This window comes from Manacus candei, unplaced genomic scaffold (assembly GCF_025592945.1).
Source record: "Manacus candei isolate 608988 ecotype Guabito, Panama unplaced genomic scaffold, ASM2559294v1 h1tg000057l, whole genome shotgun sequence".
Lineage (NCBI taxonomy): Eukaryota > Metazoa > Chordata > Aves > Passeriformes > Pipridae > Manacus > Manacus candei.
In genome coordinates, this window is record NW_026138105.1 from 12,762,854 (window position 1) to 12,781,431 (window position 18,578).

Consider the following 18,578-nt stretch of genomic DNA (forward strand, 5'->3'; position numbering starts at 1 on the left):
GGGAGGGGGGATGCGAATGGGACAAAGTTGGGGGACAAGTTGGGGTCCGAAGAGCCCCTCAGGGCGAGCCCCAGGCCTGGGAGTGTCCGAAGTATCTCTCGGAGGGGGCCGCAGGCCCGGGAGGGTCCGGGGGGGCCCTGGGAGCGGGCCCCGTGCTCCCGGACCGGCGGGGACGGACCGGGTTCGAAACCGCATGGCCCCGGCCCTGCCCGCACCAAACATGGCGGCCGCGGCGTCGCGCCCGCCCCTTACGCCAAGCATCCTGCCCTCAACAAAGATGGCGGCGCAGGCCGCCCCCCCCCCGGTCCCCGACCGGCTCCACGAGGCCGGAGACCCGCTGGGGACTGAGCGACGACCCCTGCCCCGCCCCGTCTAGCAGGGCGGAGCCGGGAGGAGCCGGGAGTGAGGCGGGCGCGGCCCCGGCGGCGCGGAGCGCAGCCTCCCGGTGCGGCCCTGCCCGGCCGCCGCGGTCGCCATGGCGATCTGCCCCGCAGCCAACCGCGCGGCGCTTCCGGTGACGTCAGCGCCGACACGTGGATGCAAGATGGCGGCGTCGGCGGCGATGGTGAGTGCGGGGGGGCTCGGCCCGGCCCCGCGTCCCGCCCGCGGATCCCCGGCCCGCACCGCCACCGGCTCCGCCACAGGGCGCGTGGAGGGCGCTCCGGGAGGGTTTGGGAGGGTCACAGGTCCGGCCGCTGTCCGCAGGAGGCTCCTCCGTGTCTCCCAGGGCCTTGCGGCCGTGCCGCGTCCCCCGGCGGTGTCACCGGCGCGGGGCAGAGCTCAGGCCGCCGCTCGGTGCCGACGGGCCCGGAGGAGGGGGGCGGGTGCCGGCCCCGCGCTCCCGCGGCAGCAAACTTGGCACCGTGTCGCGGGTCACGGCGTTGTCTGGGCAGGAGGGGCCGGGCCGGGCCATTGTGGGTTGTAGGGAGTACTGGCGCTTCTTTCCCTTTCCCATTCCCTTCCCCTCGCTGTGCCGCGCTCTGGAATGAAGGCGTCGCCCTGGACCCGGTGCTGGTGCCAAGCAAAGCGGCTGTTGCGCTGTGTGTGATTTTCACAGGTGTTCGGTGGTAATTGTCGGGCCGGGGTGCGAGCAACTGCTTCACCTTCCCGTCGTCCCAGCATCCCTGTTATTATTATTGAATTATTCCCTGAATCCTCAGAGAGCTGCATATGGTCCTAGTGGGACTTTGCTAAGGTAACTGAGCATCAGTGCCACCTCACGGAGGAGAAAACGAGCTGCTGGGACGTTACTTACCTGCCTTGGAGTCTTGTAGGAGTAAAACAGATTTCCTCATGGCTTTCCCAGAAGAATATTTCCATGACAGTGTGGATAAAGGATGTGTGCTGATACAAAGGTTGCTGCTGGCCAGGGCTGGGGTGTGAGATGACTCATGGAGAGAGTGCCATTACCACTGTGAGTGTCCTGTTGATGTGCCTGAGAGCAGAATGAAAGGTTATATGTGTAATCCTTCAGTGGATTTTTCTTTTCCTCCCACAAAGCAGTGGTGTCCTAGTTGCCATTGCTAAAGCTGATGCCTTTGTTTGGAGAAGATGAAGCACATCTGTCAGTACAAAAGCAAAGATCCTGACAAGAAAGAACCTCAGCATCAGCTTCCCTGTGCTCTGCCAGCTCAGGAACCTCCACTGGGCATTTCTTTCAAATTTCACTTCCAGAGCTCCCCCACCTGTTGCATAGCAGCATTCCCATACCTTGCTACCAACTGTTCTTTCCTGGCACAGCCTTCCAGAGTTGCCCTCTTGTCTTTTCTGGTGCCTGGTGCTGCCTGAGTCATCATCATCTGTCTGCAAAGAGCCTGATTTCTGCAAAATTTTTGTCATCAAAAATTTCATATTCTATGTGCTGACGTGTCTCCTGAGCATCTGCTGAAGTTCCGTCCTGGTCTTGTCACCTCCAAGCCCTCTGGGGCAAGGGTGGCACCTGTATGGTTTTGGTTTACAGGTAACAACATAAAAGATCTCAGAATCTCAGGATGGTTTGGGTTGGAAGGACCTTAAAGCTCACCTAGTTCCAACCCCCTGCCATGGGTGGGGACACCTTCTCCTATCCCAGGTTGCTCCAAGCCCTGTCCAACCTGGCCTTGGACACTTCCAGGGATGGGGCAGCCACAGCTTCTCTGGGCAACCTGTGCCAGTGCTTCACCCCCCCTTAATGAAGAAATTAATTAAGAATTTCTTCCTAATATCTAATCTAAACCTACTCTCTGTCAGTTTGAAGCCATTCTTCCTTGTCCTGGTCTTGTAAATAGTATCTCTCAATCTTCCTTTTAGGCTCCCTTCAGGTACTGAGAGGCCACATGTATCTGATGATTCAGTACTAACATCTTCTGTAGGTGCTTAGCAATTGCATTTTAAATACATTTGAGATTTTAAACCCACCAATATTTATGGCTTTTTCTTTCATTCTGTTCAGTTCCAGTAATTCTGTTGGCCCTTGCTGGTGTCTAGGACGAACGTACCTTCCTCACCTCAGAATAAGGGAGGTGATGAAGAGGAAGGGGTGTGGGGGCAGTAAACACAGATTATTTTTTTTTTAATATATTTTTTTTCCAAAACCTGAGGAAGGATCCCCGGGATAGGGATGCTGTTTGTCCGCACCTGGCCTGTGGATACCAAGCTCTGGAGTGTTCTCTCTGGTGCTGTGTGCCAGCCTGACTGTGCTGAGGACAGAGACAGCAGGGATTTGGTTTGTTACAGCTGCAGCATTAACTCAAGAGTTGTCCCAAACCAAGCTCCAGGTTTTGTGTGGTTTTCCAGTGGTGCTGGTACAAGCAGGGAGTTTGGGAGGAGGGGCTGAAGGTAGCAGTGCTGTGAGATTACACCAGAGCTGATGTCTTAATCCAGGCAAGCTGCTGCTGGCTAATACTCTTTAAAGCTCGATTTTCATTTCACAGCCAGAGCTGGGTCACCTGAGGTGATGGGAGGGGCTGAGGAGGCAGCAAGGTGTGTTAAATAAAAGGTTTGCTGCTGCTGGCGGGGTTTGGGTTCTGTTGGAGCCCTCGTGGAGACTGAGCCTTCCAGCCTGACCTGTCCTCCTGCTGCCTGAAAAAGAGTTGGAAAAGCCTTTTCTGTATTACTGAGTTGTGTTGTGGCCTGGAGGGGTGAGGAAAGGAGGGAGCAGTGCTGTGACCATCCCTTTGGGTGCTTTGGTGTCACACCTGAGCCCACAATAACTACTCTACTGCAGGTAGCAGCACATGGGCATCCATCTGTAATTGGCTCCAGGGTAACTGCTGCCGTGCAGAGCTGACAGGCATCCAGTGCCAGGGCTACAGCCCTCTTCTCTACTAATCCTTGGAGTTTTCCAACACGGGGAGCTCAGATGGGTGGGAGCAGAAAAGTCAGGTGACAGCCTGCTCAGTGCCCCGTGGTGCAGCTAAAAAGTGCATTTTTCTTGTGGTTTAGCAAAGCCAGAGTTTTCCTGATTGCAGATGAAGAGGCAGAGACACCTAGAGCAGAAAGTGACCTGGTGAGAGTCACAAAACAAAGCTACTAATTGCTTTTGTGAATTTAGTTTCTGTTTAATCACCTGACAGTGCAGCCTCTCTAATGTCTGGGATGAATGCTTCCAGTGTTGTTGTCCATCTCTAATGTTGTTCTTGCCTTTTCTATTATATTTTACTGTTTCTTCTCCTTTTTTTTTCAGGAAAGGCTAAGGTATATGCTGGTCTTGCTGTTGTTGCTGCATGGTACAGAGTCATTCTATGTACCTGGGGTGGCTCCTATCAACTTCCACCGCAATGATCCTGTAGAAATAAAGGTAGGATGAACTTGGTGCTCTTAGTCCATTTGATTTGGGGGTACTTTATCTTTTGTTTGGTTTTTTTTTTATATCATAGCAGCTAAGGGGGGATGGAAAGTCAAATTTGGGGATCCTGTTGCTACAATTTTGGGGTCAGATATTTTCTCTGTTTCACAGCATTTGTGTCAGGTGGTTGGGACCACCCTCAAGTGATCACTGTCCTCATCTTACACTCGGTTCCCAACATGATTCTTGTTCTTGCCCCTGATACCTTCTACCAAATTCCTTCAGCAATTGCACTAAAATCCCTGAGATGTTGCTCCATGTGGAAAAAGAGCCCCTTTTTCACTGTGGCTTTGAAGTGAATTCAATTTCTCTAACATTATACTGACTCTCAAAGTGCTTACAGAGGTGGGCCTTGGGGTGGAAGGTATGGAATAAAGTAGTGGTTTAAATCACACCTTCTTAATTTTCTCTTCTACCTGGTTTGCTCGTGTTGTGTCTTCAGGACTAGGGAAACCTGTGATAAGCCCTTCCCAAGTGGAGGTGCCTGTCCTTGAGCCTCGCAGATCTTAGAGCCCAGCCTTGCTGGGAGCTGTTTCCATGCAGCATTGCTGGTACTGAACGACAGAGCTGCTACACCCATCCAGGAGGAGGCCAGGCTTTGCTTCCAGACATCAGTGATTTATAGCCCATTTCATTTATTTTTCTAAAGCTGTGGCCTCTGTCTCAGCAAATCCAGCACCCTGGGGGCTGCTGAGGTTGGCTGCTCCCACGTGAAGCACAGCACACTTTTCTCTTTGGCCACAGGCTGCCAGACATTGGCTATTTTTAAGCAAATGAGACTTGCCTGTGGCTACAGTAAGCTTCCCAGAAGAAGGGGGTATTGGAATGGCTGTTCTCAAAGGGATTTCAGGAGCCAAATGCTCCCTCCTTGCTAAGGCAAGTCGGTGTGTTTGCCAGTGCTCTTCCAATAAACGAGCTTGGCTGTGTTACAGAACACTTCTGTTTTTCAGAGCAACTGTGGCCTTGGCTGTTGTGGTGTGTCTCTGCACTTCCCTTGTGCCCTGTGATTTGTGGGAACTCTCCAGAAATGTTTGGGGTTTGTCACCAACCCTTTTTCTCCCAGTCTGATGGCTCTCTGGCTTTCCTTGCAGGATTAAAATTGCTGAACTTTTCATAGCCCTGGAGGCCAGACAGGGCCCAGGAAGTCCAGTGGGATATGAATTATTTTTTTTGAGGAAATCTTGTATGAATTGCGATTCTTGAATCTTTTTTGAGCTCTTAGGACTCCACTGGGACATGGATTTGCAAAACCACCAGTGTTTCTCTGTGAATGAATTTCTACTAAATTGTAATGCAGGGAATGTACAGCTGGGAATGGTGCAAAAGGGAAGCAAGCCGGAGGTCTCTCAGGAACATCTGTCTCTATTATTATTTTTAATATTAGTAGTAGTATCTTCTAAAAGAGAGCTTTATGGTCTTGGAGTTCAAGTGTCAGCTTCTGGCTGATGCTGAGAGGTCAGGAAATTATCTTGAGTCCTTTCCTGGGGATGATCCTTCCGTTCTTCCTGCAGGCTGTGAAGCTCACCAGCTCCCGGACCCAGCTGCCCTACGAGTACTACTCGCTGCCCTTCTGCCAGCCCAGCAAGATAACCTACAAGGCTGAGAACCTCGGTGTGTAACCTGTCAGACAGCAGTCCCACAGCGTGGGGGGATGTTTACAGGGCTAAAAGCAATTGGAAATGTCACCTCTGCTGAGCTGTGAGGAGAACCTGATTCCTCTGATTCGCTATGTGCCGGCTGTTTGCAAACAGTGGTGTCCGTGTGTTGGACAGAGGAAATGCCTTTACTGAAGGAGGGCATATAACCTGCCTCATAAGTAGTGCTTGATACTTCCAACAAAGTAGCTAAACTGTCCTTCAGTCTGATCCATGGCAGCAAAGGAGACTTGCTGTGGTCCCTCCAGCTGCACAGTGCCCGGTTGGCAGGAAGCCTGGCAGTCTCCAACCCTGCCCCTATTTTCCTGTTTTCCAGGTGAGGTTCTTCGTGGGGACCGAATTGTAAATACACCTTTCCAGGTTTCCATGAACGTGGAGAAGAAATGTGAAGTTCTGTGTAACTTTCCCAACAAGCCAGTCATTCTGACAGTGGAGCAGAGCAAGCTGATCGCCGAGCGCATCAGGGAGGATTACTACGTCCACCTGTGAGTCACCTCTGGCGTGGGTTTGTGTCAGAGGGGATTTGGTGCTATGGACAAATTTGATCTGAAATCTGTGTTTTCAGCATTGCTGATAACCTCCCTGTGGCAACACGGCTGGAGTTTTATTCCAATCGTGAGGAAGAGGAGAAGAAGAAGGAGAAGGATGTGCAGTTCGAGCACGGATATAGGCTTGGGTTTATGGACGGTAACAAGGTAGAGCATTGAGGTGCTGTCTGAGGGTGCCTGGAGGAGATCTGGGTGTCTGTCAGAGGGTGTTAGAGGTCTGCCAGAGAGTATCAGAATTGGGAATGCAACCAAAAGGTTTTATAAAGAGTGGAAATATGAGAGAGGGGTCTCTCGTGGGAAGCAGGGGATGGGTGCTGGACTGTTGGTACGATAGCCAGGAGTCCTTCCTTTGACTCACTGTGTAACTTTGGACATGCTCATGCAGTGGCTTCCCCTCAGCAGAGCAAAACCACTGTGCCTCCAAGACTGGCTGGTCTCTGATGTTGGAGTGTCTTTAGTTTTCCTCACTGGAGCTGTTTTCTGCAGCTGTTGCTTCTCAGCTTTGCCTGTTCCTGCCCTGGGGTGCTGACGCTTTATTTCATGTCACTCTTTCAGTTCTACCTGCACAACCACCTCTCCTTCATCCTTTACTACCACAGAGAGGATGTGGAAGAGAGCCAGGAGCACACCTACAGGGTGGTGCGCTTTGAGGTGATTCCCCAAAGCATTAAACTAGAAGGTAAGAGACTCTTGGGGAGGAGCAAGGGGGAAGAGTCTCCTATAGGAACAAGAGTTGGATACCGTTGATGTATCAGGATGGCAGTTGTTGCTTCACAGGGCACAGAAATGAAAGAGTCCCAATTTTAAGAATAAACCCATTTATTGTTAAGGAAGTACCAACAATAGAGAGATATCCTTGCAGTGCAATCCATGGAAAAATAATTTCCTGTAAAAAGACCTGAGTTTGAGGTTTTGGGGTTGCATTTTTTTGCACTTTATGAAGCATGCAGGGCATGTAGCTCTTGTGGTGCAATCTCCCTGACTGGGACAGTGTGTGCTTTTCCAGGGACACACAGGATGTTTGGAACAGTTCCAGGGGGATTGAATTTTAAAAATAATGGTTAGGGGAAAACACTCCTACATCAGTTAAGGGTCTCAAAGGGCAGTTGCTTATGGTGTGTATCACCCTGGGCAGCTCTCCTCTGGCAGAGCAGGCTCTGCTGCAGAGGTCTTTTTTTCTCAGCATGTCATGTGGAATAGAGGATTTGTTCATGGTCTAGATCCTTGGCTTCAGAACCTCTGGCTTTTATCCTTCCAGTTAAGGAGAGCCCTGTGCATAGCTTTCCTGAAAGTTTGTTAATCATGCTCCACTGCTGGTCAGGAGAATAGTTTTGCAAACTGCAGAGCAGGTGAGCAAGGAGCGAGTGGTTCCCCACAGTACCTGGAATAACTGCAGCCCAGTGCCCTAAAGGTGATGCTCCGTGGGAGAGGTGGTGCCTGAGGGAAGGGCTGACTGTGTGTGCCATGTTTTCCCTTACAGACTTGAAGGCTGATGAGAAGAGCATGTGTACCCTGCCCGAAGCCACGGGCTCTGCCCCTCAGGAGATAGATCCCACTAAAGAGAACCAGTTGCTCTTCACCTACTCTGTGCACTGGGAGGTAAGGCAGTACTGGGGAGCTGGCTGGCAGTGATACTCCAGGTGTGTGTCACAGGTGTTGTGGAAGACATTAGGAATGTGGTGATGTGAGAAGAACTCCCCTGCTCTTTCAGGAAAGTGACATCAAGTGGGCTTCCCGCTGGGACACGTACCTGACCATGAGTGACGTGCAGATCCACTGGTTTTCTATCATCAACTCTGTTGTGGTCGTGTTTTTCCTTTCAGGTGAGGGGATGTGTGGGGTGGGGAGGCCTTTACGGGTGTCTGCAAGGAATTTGCTTTGAGCCTCAGCTGCAGGTGGCTCGAGGAGGATGAGGCCATGTCTGAACCTGGTCAGACGGGGCAGGAAACCAACACAGCACTTAAACCCTCCCGGTTCAGACAGTGCCCTGTGGGGTCAGGCAGTTACCCGCCTGGCTGGGGTCACTGAGGGAGTATGTGGTGAATGCACATCTTCCATGTCCATATTTAAATAAAAAAAAAAGCCACAGGAAAGCCACAGTGCCCTGTTCCTGCTGGAATACTGCCTCCTCTACTCCCCTGGGGTTTTGTTTCTGTCTTTGCTGATGACTCAAGGCCTCCTCTCCCAGACAGAACAGTGTGTTAGTGGGAGCCATGTAGTTGCACAGTGTGAGAGCAGCACAGCCATGTAGGAGCCTCTGAGCTGAACACAGTTTGTGCTTGTTTTCAGGGATTCTCAGCATGATTATCATCCGGACTCTGCGGAAGGACATTGCCAACTACAACAAGGAAGATGACATTGTATGTGTTTGTTCTTGAGGCTGGGATCAGAGAGGGAGGGAAGCGCAGACTGGGAGGGATCTCTTGTGCAATCTCTTCCCTTGCCCCTGTTTTGCTTCGAGCCCTGGCCGTGGGAGGGGCTGTTCTGTCACACATCTCTGGCTGTCAGTGTACAATGGCACATTACTAGTTCAGATGTCTTCAGACCTCAGTAATGACTGCAGACAGCTCTGGAAATGTGTGCCCTGGCACTGGCAGTTCAGGTCTCAGCTGTGTTTGTCCAAGAGGAAAGAAGTTTCTTGGCTAGAGTGGTAAAATTCTGGAGAAGAGCTGCATCCAGGGAAGTTACCCTCTTAGAGTGACTGTGGTAGGACTTCAGTTTCCACTGGCATATCGCATCTAACTAACCTTCTTTTTCTGTTGTTGCTACAGGAAGATACCATGGAGGAATCAGGTTGGAAACTTGTGCATGGGGATGTCTTCAGGCCTCCACAGTATCCTATGATCCTCAGCTCTCTCCTGGGTTCTGGAATTCAGCTCTTTTGTATGATCCTGATTGTCATCTGTAAGTGGCACATGCTGCATGGGGTGGCTGTAATAAGGATGATGCTTGAGGGTGTTTGTCTTCACCCTGTGCTCACTTTGGCTGGAGTGAGGCCCATAAAGCTGCTTCCATTGGCCCGGGCTCAGCATTGCTGAGCTGCCCGATGGCATTTCCCAGCTGAAGGCAGCTTTGTGTGATTATATTTTGTGTTGCCAAGCTGTGAGCCCTGGGTGACAGTGTGCTGAGAGACCTTTGCACAGGTGTGCCTTGCCTGCTGAGCTGCACCTGCTCCCATCCCTGGGGAAGCTGAGGCTGGAGCATGGTCTGTAGCTGAGATCAAAGCTTCCTCTCTCTGGCCGGTGCTGGAGGCTGTGGATGTGTTATGCTGTGAAGGAAATGAAGCCTGTGCAGAGATTCCAGGCAGCTGTGGCCTGTGGATGGGACAGGCCCCTGTCCCATGTACCTCAGAGCTGCTGTTCCTTGTCCTGTTTCCCTCCGCAGTTGTTGCTATGCTGGGGATGCTGTCGCCTTCGAGCCGGGGCGCGCTGATGACAACTGCCTGCTTCCTCTTCATGTTCATGGGGTAGGTGCCTCCACGGCTTACCCCCAGTGCTGTCCTGCACCTCCCCAGCAGAACAGCTGATTCTCTTTGTCTTGGCTTGTTTCTGCCCAGGGTTTTTGGTGGATTCTTTGCTGGCCGCTTGTACCGGACTCTGAAAGGCCATCGGTGGAAGAAGGGAGCCTTTTGTGTGAGTCTTGGATGTTCCATGCTGTTTATCCAGCTTTGCTGATAGCAAGATCTGTGGATAAGCTCCACATGTTTGTGGCAGCTGGACACAGCCTGGCTGTGCTTCAGATTTGCTCTGGGTTGAGTCCTTGTAGCTCTACGGAAAAGAGCAAACACAAGAGCATGTACTAGAGCAGAGAGGATTGTCCAAGATCCTCCCCACAGCCCAGCCCTGTGTCCTCGTGCTGTAGCAAAAGGGACATTACTCCACATGTGCCTTATCCCAGCCCTGGACTCATTACAGAGGAACATCTGGCTGATGGAGTCATGTGTCTTCTCTTGTGCTGTGGTTGCTCTTGCAGACAGCGACCCTGTACCCGGGCGTCGTCTTCGGCATCTGCTTCGTCCTGAACTGTTTCATCTGGGGGAAACACTCCTCTGGTGCGGTAGGTACCACCCTCGGCCTGGGGCCTGCTGGGTGGGAGGGGGTGACTGGGCTGGCAGGGCCTTACTTGTCTTCCCAGACCTTTCCAAATGTGGGTATCCTTGTAGTGGGTGACTAGAGGGTTTGCATGGCTGATGACATCAGTCTCCAGGGCAGGTGAACTGTCAGCCTCACTTCTGTGACTCTTGTAATTCCAGGTGCCTTTCCCTACCATGGTGGCCTTGCTCTGCATGTGGTTTGGGATCTCCTTGCCCTTGGTCTACTTGGGTTACTACTTTGGATTTCGCAAGCAGCCATATGACAATCCTGTACGGACAAATCAGATTCCCAGGCAGATCCCGGAGCAGAGGTGGTACATGAATAAATTTGTGGGGTGAGTGATGAATGTCTGGGAAATATGGTGAGTTAAGCCCCCTCCCCTTTGTCCTCTTGGGTTGCTGAACATCACTTTCTGCTGGTCTCTGGACATGGACAGATGGGGTTCCTTGAGACAATACTGGTAATTTGGATGTGGTGTGAGGGGTGCTTGTAGCAGTGGTATGTGCTCAGCAGTGGGAGCAGCTGTGCCATTGCCTGTGAAATTTGTTTTAGTAATCTGGAGCTGTAGATCCTTTGGAGCGTGTGCTATGTGGTTACAAGGAATTTTTAATGTCTGAACAGTTTTATTGTGCTGCTTATGGTTTTTGTTTCTGGCTCTGTAGGATCCTCATGGCTGGTATTCTGCCTTTCGGAGCCATGTTCATCGAACTGTTCTTCATTTTCAGTGTAAGCATTTAACCCACTTTGCTCCTGAATAGGATTCCCCTCATGCCAAAGCTTTTGAAAGGGAAGGGGCTTCCACTGAAGCAGTGTCCTATTCCTGTACTCACTGAAGGGGGGGAACTGTTCCCTCCAGACCATTTGGTAGTTTCCAGAGAGAGCTGTGGGACATGCCTGGTGGTTTGAAGGATTGTGCTAAAGATGAAATTTACTGTAACATTACATCAGGGAGGGGTCCTGGTCTTAATACAGTCGCTATTTCAGCTGCTGCCCATTTTTCACCTTGTATGGACAGGGAGGAATTTGCTGTTCCATTGCTTGGGAGGTGTAGGGGAATGAAAAGCTACCTCAGAGCTGTCCTTGTGCACCTTTTTGCAACCTGAATCCTCTGAAGCGATGTTGTGAGACACATTAGATCTGTGTTTTCATCTCCATGAGGCTGAGGGGCTTCTCATTTTCCCTTGGTTGGCTGCCAGAAGTTAGTCCCATGTTCAGTGATTGATCACAGTAGCATGGAAACAAATTCCTGCTGTGTCTTTGTTTCAGGCAATCTGGGAGAACCAGTTCTATTACCTTTTCGGCTTTCTCTTCCTGGTGTTTATAATTCTGGTGGTATCCTGCTCCCAGATCAGCATTGTCATGGTGTACTTCCAGCTCTGTGCTGAGGTGAGATTCCCATGTTTGTAGTTTGGGTAGCTCAGGGTACTTGCTCCTGGAAAAGCACAGGTCGTGTTGTTGCTGCTGCTCAGCAGAAATTAGTGTGGCCCAGCTTCACGGGTGGGATTGCTCCCAACACCTCTTGGCTTCAAGGGGAATTGAAGCTCCTTGATTATCTGTTAGGCTGGGAACTGTGGTTTTGTACTAGGAATTCTGCTGGGTGCAGGGTGTTTTCAGCTGACATCTCAAAGAAACTGGTTCATTCCATGCACATAAAAAACAAATGCAGGGCCAGAGGTGCTGTGAGCTGACCTGGCTTTGCTTCACTGTCAGCTTCGTGTCCTCTTGGTTTGGAGACAGTTTTGTGACAAAACAGTTCCCCACCCCAAATTGTGGGTTTCCTTTGAAGGAAAATGTGTGATATTCTCCCTGTCCTGGAATGGTCACAGCTCCCCTGAGACAGGAGAAGGATTATTATCCCACAGAAGAAGAAAGCCTGTGGGGTAATAAGGCTTTTTATCCTATCAGGATTACCGCTGGTGGTGGAGGACCTTCCTGGTGTCAGGGGGATCTGCCTTCTATGTGCTGATCTACGCTGTATTCTACTTTGTGAACAAGGTATTGTTATTCCTCCTGTATGAAAGTGCCGCCTTTCTGGGGAAGACTGTGGGATTTGGGAAAGGAAATAGTGGGACTGCAGAGTCCTAGTCTGTCCCGTGCCAGCGCAAGGCAGCTGAGCAGCCAGTGGTCTGACAGCCCTGCCAGAGGGGAGAGGAAGGTGTAGGTCTGGACCCTGCCCAGATCACCCGTGCAGAGCAATGTTCCCAACCCCACCTCGAAGGGAATCTGTTCAGCTGGATGAAAACGAATCCTCCCTTTGGCACACAGGTCCCCTCGCAGAGGGCACTGCGCTGGGTTGGGGACTCTCGTCACCTCTGTGCATTATTCTGCTCATTTTTTCCCCTCCTCTTCTGTTTTAGCTGGATATTGTTGAGTTCATTCCCTCCTTGCTGTACTTTGGCTACACCGCCCTCATGGTCCTGTCCTTCTGGCTCCTCACGGGCACCATCGGCTTCTACGCAGCCTACATGTTCGTCCGGAAAATCTACGCCGCCGTGAAGATCGACTGAAGCTGCAGAGCCCCAGCAGGAATTCAGACGCCTCCGAACGCGTGTCCTCCCGGGAGTGACGTGGACATCATCTCCCAGCTCTTTTAAGGAAACGAAATCCAGTGGGAGAGTGACAAGAGAAACAGTTAACTCCTCGATTTGGAATGTAACTTTGGCACAGTGTACATGGATTCTGGGCTACTTCTGGGGGAAAAGGGGTCTGTAGATACCTTACATTTTAACTTTATTATCCTGTTCCATATTTGAGGGAGTTTTTTAGCAGAGAAATATCCCTCTGTATAAGTAAAACCCCCTTTTTTGCTAATTCATCCTTTTTTTTTTATGTTGATGACGAATGGATTTGAAACAGCAGTAGAAACACTTGTGAAAACGTTTTCTTCCAGCCCCTGGGGTGCTCTAGGATTCAGGGAGACTCTTCAGATGAGCATCAGACTGCGTTTTTCTCCTGCCTTCGTGTCTGCACAGAAGAGGGAGCTTGACTGTGGCAAAATAACAGGAGCCTAAAGGCTCACCCAGCGGGAGTCCGGTGTGCTCCGACACCCGAAGTCCTGGCTTCGGCTTGTTTACAATTTGCTGGAGGTGCCATTTGGAGCCTGGGAAGTGCAATTTCACCCTGAGAGAGCTTGACAACTGCAACCCTCGGCATCGCTGCTCCCTCCCTGCAGCCTCGGACAGCACGGGCCGCTGCGGATGCCTCTGCTGGAAGGGCTGAGAGGAGGGTGGGATTGCCTCTCCTTCAGAAGGCGGGATATAACGTCCGTGGTTGTGCTGGAATACAGGACTGGAAGGATGTGTGAGGTACCTACAAGGGTTTTTTCTGTCAATAGCTCTGCTCCATATGCATGAGGAAACGGGGCAGGCTCCATCCTGGGAACGCTGCCGGAATCACGCAGAGCCTGCGGAGACACTTCTGCAGGGTCAGTGCCAAGCAATCTGAGGCAGTGCTGGGCCTGAGCTGCCCGAGGGGTGTGCAGGCCCTGCTGAAGGGGCTGAGCACAGAGCAGGTGGCCCTGTGGAGCTCTCCCATGGCCTGAGAGTGGGGCTGTCTCCCTGCCAGCCCTCCCTCCGGGGCCGGCCACTCTCGCTGCTCTCTGCTCCTCCTCTGAAATTCTCTACCTCCAGGGAACAGGAAAAGTGTATGCCCCTAAGCTGTACTTTGTTCTTCTCCACAAAAACCAGTCCAAGCCCTCCAGGACAGCTGATGTGGGCTCTTTTCACATGGCTTGATGCCTGAATTGGCCCACGGGAAGCTCTTTTTAAAAGAGGTTAAAGTTGTTTTTTATTTTGGTCACTTCAATGATGTTTATCAGTAAAAAAGGTTCCACATTGCAGTGCAGACTCCCTACATCCCCAGACTAGCTGGATTCAGTCAGGGCTACAGGGGAGAGGTTTTTTAGTGAGATCTAAGAAAGTTTTGCTTCTTGTAGTAAGGTCTCCTGATGACCAGCTGCCACAGGTCACACTCTTTCTACCCAGAACTGTCCAAAGCCCTCCCTGCTCCCAGCACTGATGTGCACCCTTGAGGGCTTTGGGGCTCTTTTTAACCCTAATTGCCATAAGTTTCCACCAGGTCCACACAAGGGCCCATATCCCTTCCCGTCAGTCTTGCTCATCATGCCAAAGTCCAATCAGCCAGGAATCATGGATGGAAAAAGGGTGCAGGGGATGTGTGAGCCAGCTGTGCTGTGGAGTCCTGTGTCAGTTCTGATTTGAGGTCCTTTTCTGAGATTTTGATCGGTCTGTTGTTTTCTTTTTCCTTTTTTTTTCCTTCTGCCCCTGCCCCAGTGGAGAGGCTCAGCCAGCATTGATTTCTCTCCCTTTCCTGAACTGTTTTCTCTGTATTCTTTGTAATTTTTAATTAATGTATGTATTCTTTGTGTCCTATTGTAAATAAATCTGCCATTGTCCTGTCATCCTGCTCTCCTGGGTTCTCCTAAGCCACCTCTGGAGAATTTCCTTTTGTAACACTTGGCCTGTTCGACACCCACGTGGTCTGTGATGTGTGGCTTCAGACAAAAGCAGAGCTTGGAATACTTCAGTTTTCTTTGCAATATTTTTCTCCTGGTAAACTTGACTGAGCAGTATGTTTCTCCTAGTGTGGCATGTGCTGAATGCTGCCATATATTGTAATTTTGCCACCAGTTGAGGCATTTGGATGTGCTGCAGGGTAAGATCCCTTGAGCAACTTGTCTCTCGTGTGAGATACCTTATTTGATGTGTGTAGCAATGATGGGAAGAGCAGCAGGACTGTTGGATGGCAGTGCTGGACAGATACCTGGTGCTTTTGAGCAGCAGAAGTGAGAGGACAGCTCAGAATGGGGCTGCCATTTCCTTCCAAATGGGAGTTTGGACTTGTGCTGGTGCTGTGGAAGCAGAGCCTTCAACATTGTCATCCATGGCTTCCCAGAGCTTGTGTGTTTTGCTGGGGGAATGCATGGCAGGAGAGCAGCCAGCATCCATTGGAATGCTGCCTGAGGGAGGGAGAGTGAAATCCCCTTTCCTGAGACGTTCTGCCCAGCAGAGCAATGAATGTGCTTCTCCCAGGTTACAGAGGTGTCGATGTCAGGGGCTGCTGAATGTCTGTGACTGAGACCAGAGCAGGCAAATGCTTGAATCAAAACTTGGAAATCATCAGAATAGTCCCTTTTCCCTTTAAAAAAGGCAAAGGAAGCTTCAGCTCCACCAACAGGACAATCCGTGCTGAACTTCTTTCTTATTTTTTGGCAGATTGAGTGTATTCATGTCCTGTCACAGCCCTCAGCTCCGGGGGAAAGCTGCTGAGGAAAGGGCACGGTTCACCAGCAGCTGCTTTAGGAATGAAAACCAGATCGTACCTAGAGAAAAGCACCTGAACACTGATCGTGGCTGTCAGCTTTTAATCTGTGTTCTGAAGGAGAATCCCAAGAGGGGAGGGTGTGCTTCACCCTTTTTCATCTCCAAATGCTTGCCGGTGCCTGCAGCTGCTCATAGCTTAAGGTTTGGTCCTGGTTCTGCTGCCCTTGGGGAGTGGAGCATGTCGGGGTTATTTGGGAGGGGGTGTGGGCTGGACTCGTCTGAAATGCTGCCACATGGGCTGGAAATTCTAGTGAAACCAAGTGACCAGAACTTTCTGTCTAACAAACATTATTCTCCTGACAGGGGATTATGGTGTTGGCTGTGGCTGCATCCCCAGGGGGGTGCTGGGTCTTTTTTTGCAGGGGTGTAATTCTTTGCTTGAAAGACAAACCCGTGTGGCTTCATGCAGGGAACTGGGTCTTTGACCTGCTTTATGATTCTGTCTTTACTTAAACCAACCAAACCCCAGTTCCTCCCCAAGAAGATGCCCGGGGCAGATCATCCAAATGCTTTTAATAAACAACTTCATTATAAAAAAAATGCTTTCAATTTGAGCTTCTTTTGCAAGAGCTAATTTTAGTGATGAACCGTACATTTCCTAATGGCACTTAATTACAATTTAAAAACCTTGTTTACAGCCCCCAAAATACTCCATTAAAAGAGGTTATTCACTGTGTGTAAAAGTGCTAGAAAGTTTGTTTTTAGAAAACCAATTGAGCTTTAACAATGGGAAGTTTCTGGCTTTGGCAGCTGTAGCTGCAGGGAGGGAGGTCAGGCACAGGGCCTGTCCAGATCCAGCACAAGAAGGGACAGCGTGAACAGCAGCCTCGGGGAGGGAGACCACGGCTCTTCCACCCACTCCCAGGGCTAATCCCCAAACCCTTCACCTTCCAAGGGCATGTCCACTGGCTCCTGGGGCAGATGGCAGAGCTTGTGCCTGGGAGAGGGTTCTCAAAATGACTTGTGGTTGCAAAGGTCGCTCAGTAGCTTTTCCTCCAGCAACAGTTTCAGAGCTCAGTTGCTCCAAGGGTGAGTCCTCGTGGTTCCACAGGTTCCTTTCTGTGCCTCTTGGAGCACCTCAGCAGACAGCTCTTGTGTTCTTCATCAGTATCCTCATTTAAGAAAAACACTGGTACACATGTTACAAAACAACCTTTCTAAAAATTGTTCCTAGGTATGAGTGGGAAAATCCCACGAAGCATCAAGGCTGAGGCACTCAGCAGGGTGAGGAGATCTCACAAACTCCAGAGAGGCTTCTAGCAGAAGTTGTGGGATGTGCTGGAGTTTGCAGGCTCCTGCACCCTTCTGCTGACCTTGAAGTGGCTGCTGCTGAGGACCATGAGCAAAGCTTGTGTTACCTTCAAGTGCAAGACACTGACTACAGAGGGAAAAGGGCTGCAGGCAGGTCTGTGGTCTGTTCACCTGGATGACAGAGGTGTGTCTGTCCCTGTCCCACAGGCTTTGGAGCTGTCCCCTGCCCACTCAGTACATTCTGTGGTAGAGCTGGTTATCCACTTGCATAGTAGTTTAAAACAAAGACACAGTTTGTGATCAGAGGGTGAAACTGAGGGACAGCTGGTTTTTAATGAGACACTTTATTGTTGAGGGTTCTTCCCCTAACTGGAAATGAAAAACTGACCTATTTAATAGTACAAAAATACCCAGATTCCAAATTCTCTATTTTTTGATCATTTGCCAATGCCTTTAACTTTCCTTGTCACTGTGATCTCCTGATACAGAGAAGCTCCTTCTGTGTCATGTATGTACTTTGTGCATGCTCATATTTAGGCACTGGTGGAAAAGATGGCACAGACCAAGCTTCAGCCATGAGCACAGAGTGAAGGTGTTTCAGGCTTCTCCTGGAGCCTCCCTGTGCACAATGAAATAGAATGTACTTTGGACAGAAAAGCTGAGCTCATCTCCTGCTGTGGATTTGTGAGAAGCAGAATGTGATCTGTTTTCTGGTCTCATTTCTGATCACCAGTTCCATTTTTTTTCCCGTGCCAGTCTGAAGCGTTTAGTGGCGAGTGGTCTGTGGGAACATGTGGAGCTGGCAGATTGCAGAGTGCACTCTGGAATGAGACTCCTTACCTGGAGCCACAAGAATGGCTGAAACACGTGGAAGGATTCCTAAAGGATTCCAGTTATTCAGCAGAAGTGAGTCTGCCCCTGGGTGCAGGGAATAGCCAGAGGTGAGCCCTATGTGTGCATGGATTGTGCAGCAGGGACAGCAGAACCTGAGAGGGGTCTGCTCACACCAGGGATGTGGTGATGGTGGGGAGCAGGAATAGTGGTCCTGTAAGGAAGCTGAGTCAGTGGTAATGGTGCCCCCCTGGGCAGCTTCCAGCTGCTTCCCAGGGGAGGCTTGGTATGGCTGTGGCCTGTTACAGGGAAGCAGGCACAGAAAGGGTGAGAGGTGCCAGGGCTGGGGATCAGGGTGAAAACAGAGCCCAGGTTTTGCCAGTCCTAGTCCAGTAGATCAGGCTAAACCAAACTGCCTTCTCCTACCACACCGGGGTCTGGTGGAATGGGATTCAGAGCTTCACAAGGCAATTCCCATCTCCGAGAACTGGGAAAAATACGAGAAATAAGTTATGGAAAAGAAGCAAATTTTGGATGAGGTTGGAAACCTGAAGTGGTTTTATTTGAGCCATTCATCCACCTCACTCTGGTGGCAGAATATCTCCAGGGCTTGGGCAGGCAATTAACTAAAAATAGGCACCTGAGGGAGAATTCAGTCAGCCTGACTAACCGGGATTAGAGAGGATAAGCAAGAAGGTCGGGTGATGGGAAAAGCATCTTTGAAGATTTCTTTGTGGAAATTTTAATTGCAGGCAGCAGAAAATGCCTCCTCGGGGTTGTTCTGTCCCGACAGCAAAGGTGGTGCAGTGGCAGAGAAAAGAAACGGGGATTTTTTTTCAGTGAACTGCAGGAAATCTTCCCAGCAGCTGCTATTCACCTGTCAGCAAGGAAGGAATTAAAGAACAAAGAGCTGAGCTCACAACAAAAGTACTGAAATCATCAATCTACTGGAGGGAGAAAAGGGATTCCAGTTGAAGTGACACCATTTTTCAACACTGAGGGTAAAGAGCAGTGCTGTTGTGAGACACAGA

General features: G+C 50.5%; 1 protein-coding gene across 6 annotated transcripts; it reads left to right on the top strand.

The window, feature by feature from the left end:
• Positions 1–475: 475 nt before the first annotated feature.
• On the top strand, positions 476–17,773 carry TM9SF4 (transmembrane 9 superfamily member 4). Of its 6 annotated transcripts, none has more exons than XR_007907063.1 (21): positions 476–565; positions 3,665–3,778; positions 5,338–5,437; positions 5,798–5,966; positions 6,047–6,176; positions 6,585–6,708; positions 7,510–7,628; positions 7,741–7,852; positions 8,319–8,389; positions 8,801–8,933; positions 9,414–9,495; positions 9,586–9,661; positions 10,002–10,085; positions 10,282–10,457; positions 10,786–10,849; positions 11,390–11,509; positions 12,029–12,118; positions 12,481–13,428; positions 15,358–15,606; positions 16,640–16,900; positions 17,473–17,773. XR_007907063.1 is itself a non-coding variant. In XM_051802891.1 (18 exons), the coding sequence occupies exons 1-18, from the start codon at positions 476–478 to the stop codon at positions 12,628–12,630; spliced, it is 2,004 nt and encodes a 667-aa protein (XP_051658851.1). In that variant the 3' UTR covers positions 12,631–14,543. The 6 variants fall into 6 exon arrangements, 2 of the variants coding, with proteins under 2 accessions (XP_051658851.1, XP_051658852.1); XR_007907062.1 differs by having other exon boundaries at positions 16,640–16,870; positions 17,473–17,657; XR_007907061.1 differs by lacking the exons at positions 16,640–16,900; positions 17,473–17,773 and having other exon boundaries at positions 15,358–16,458.
• Positions 17,774–18,578: the final 805 nt, after the last annotated feature.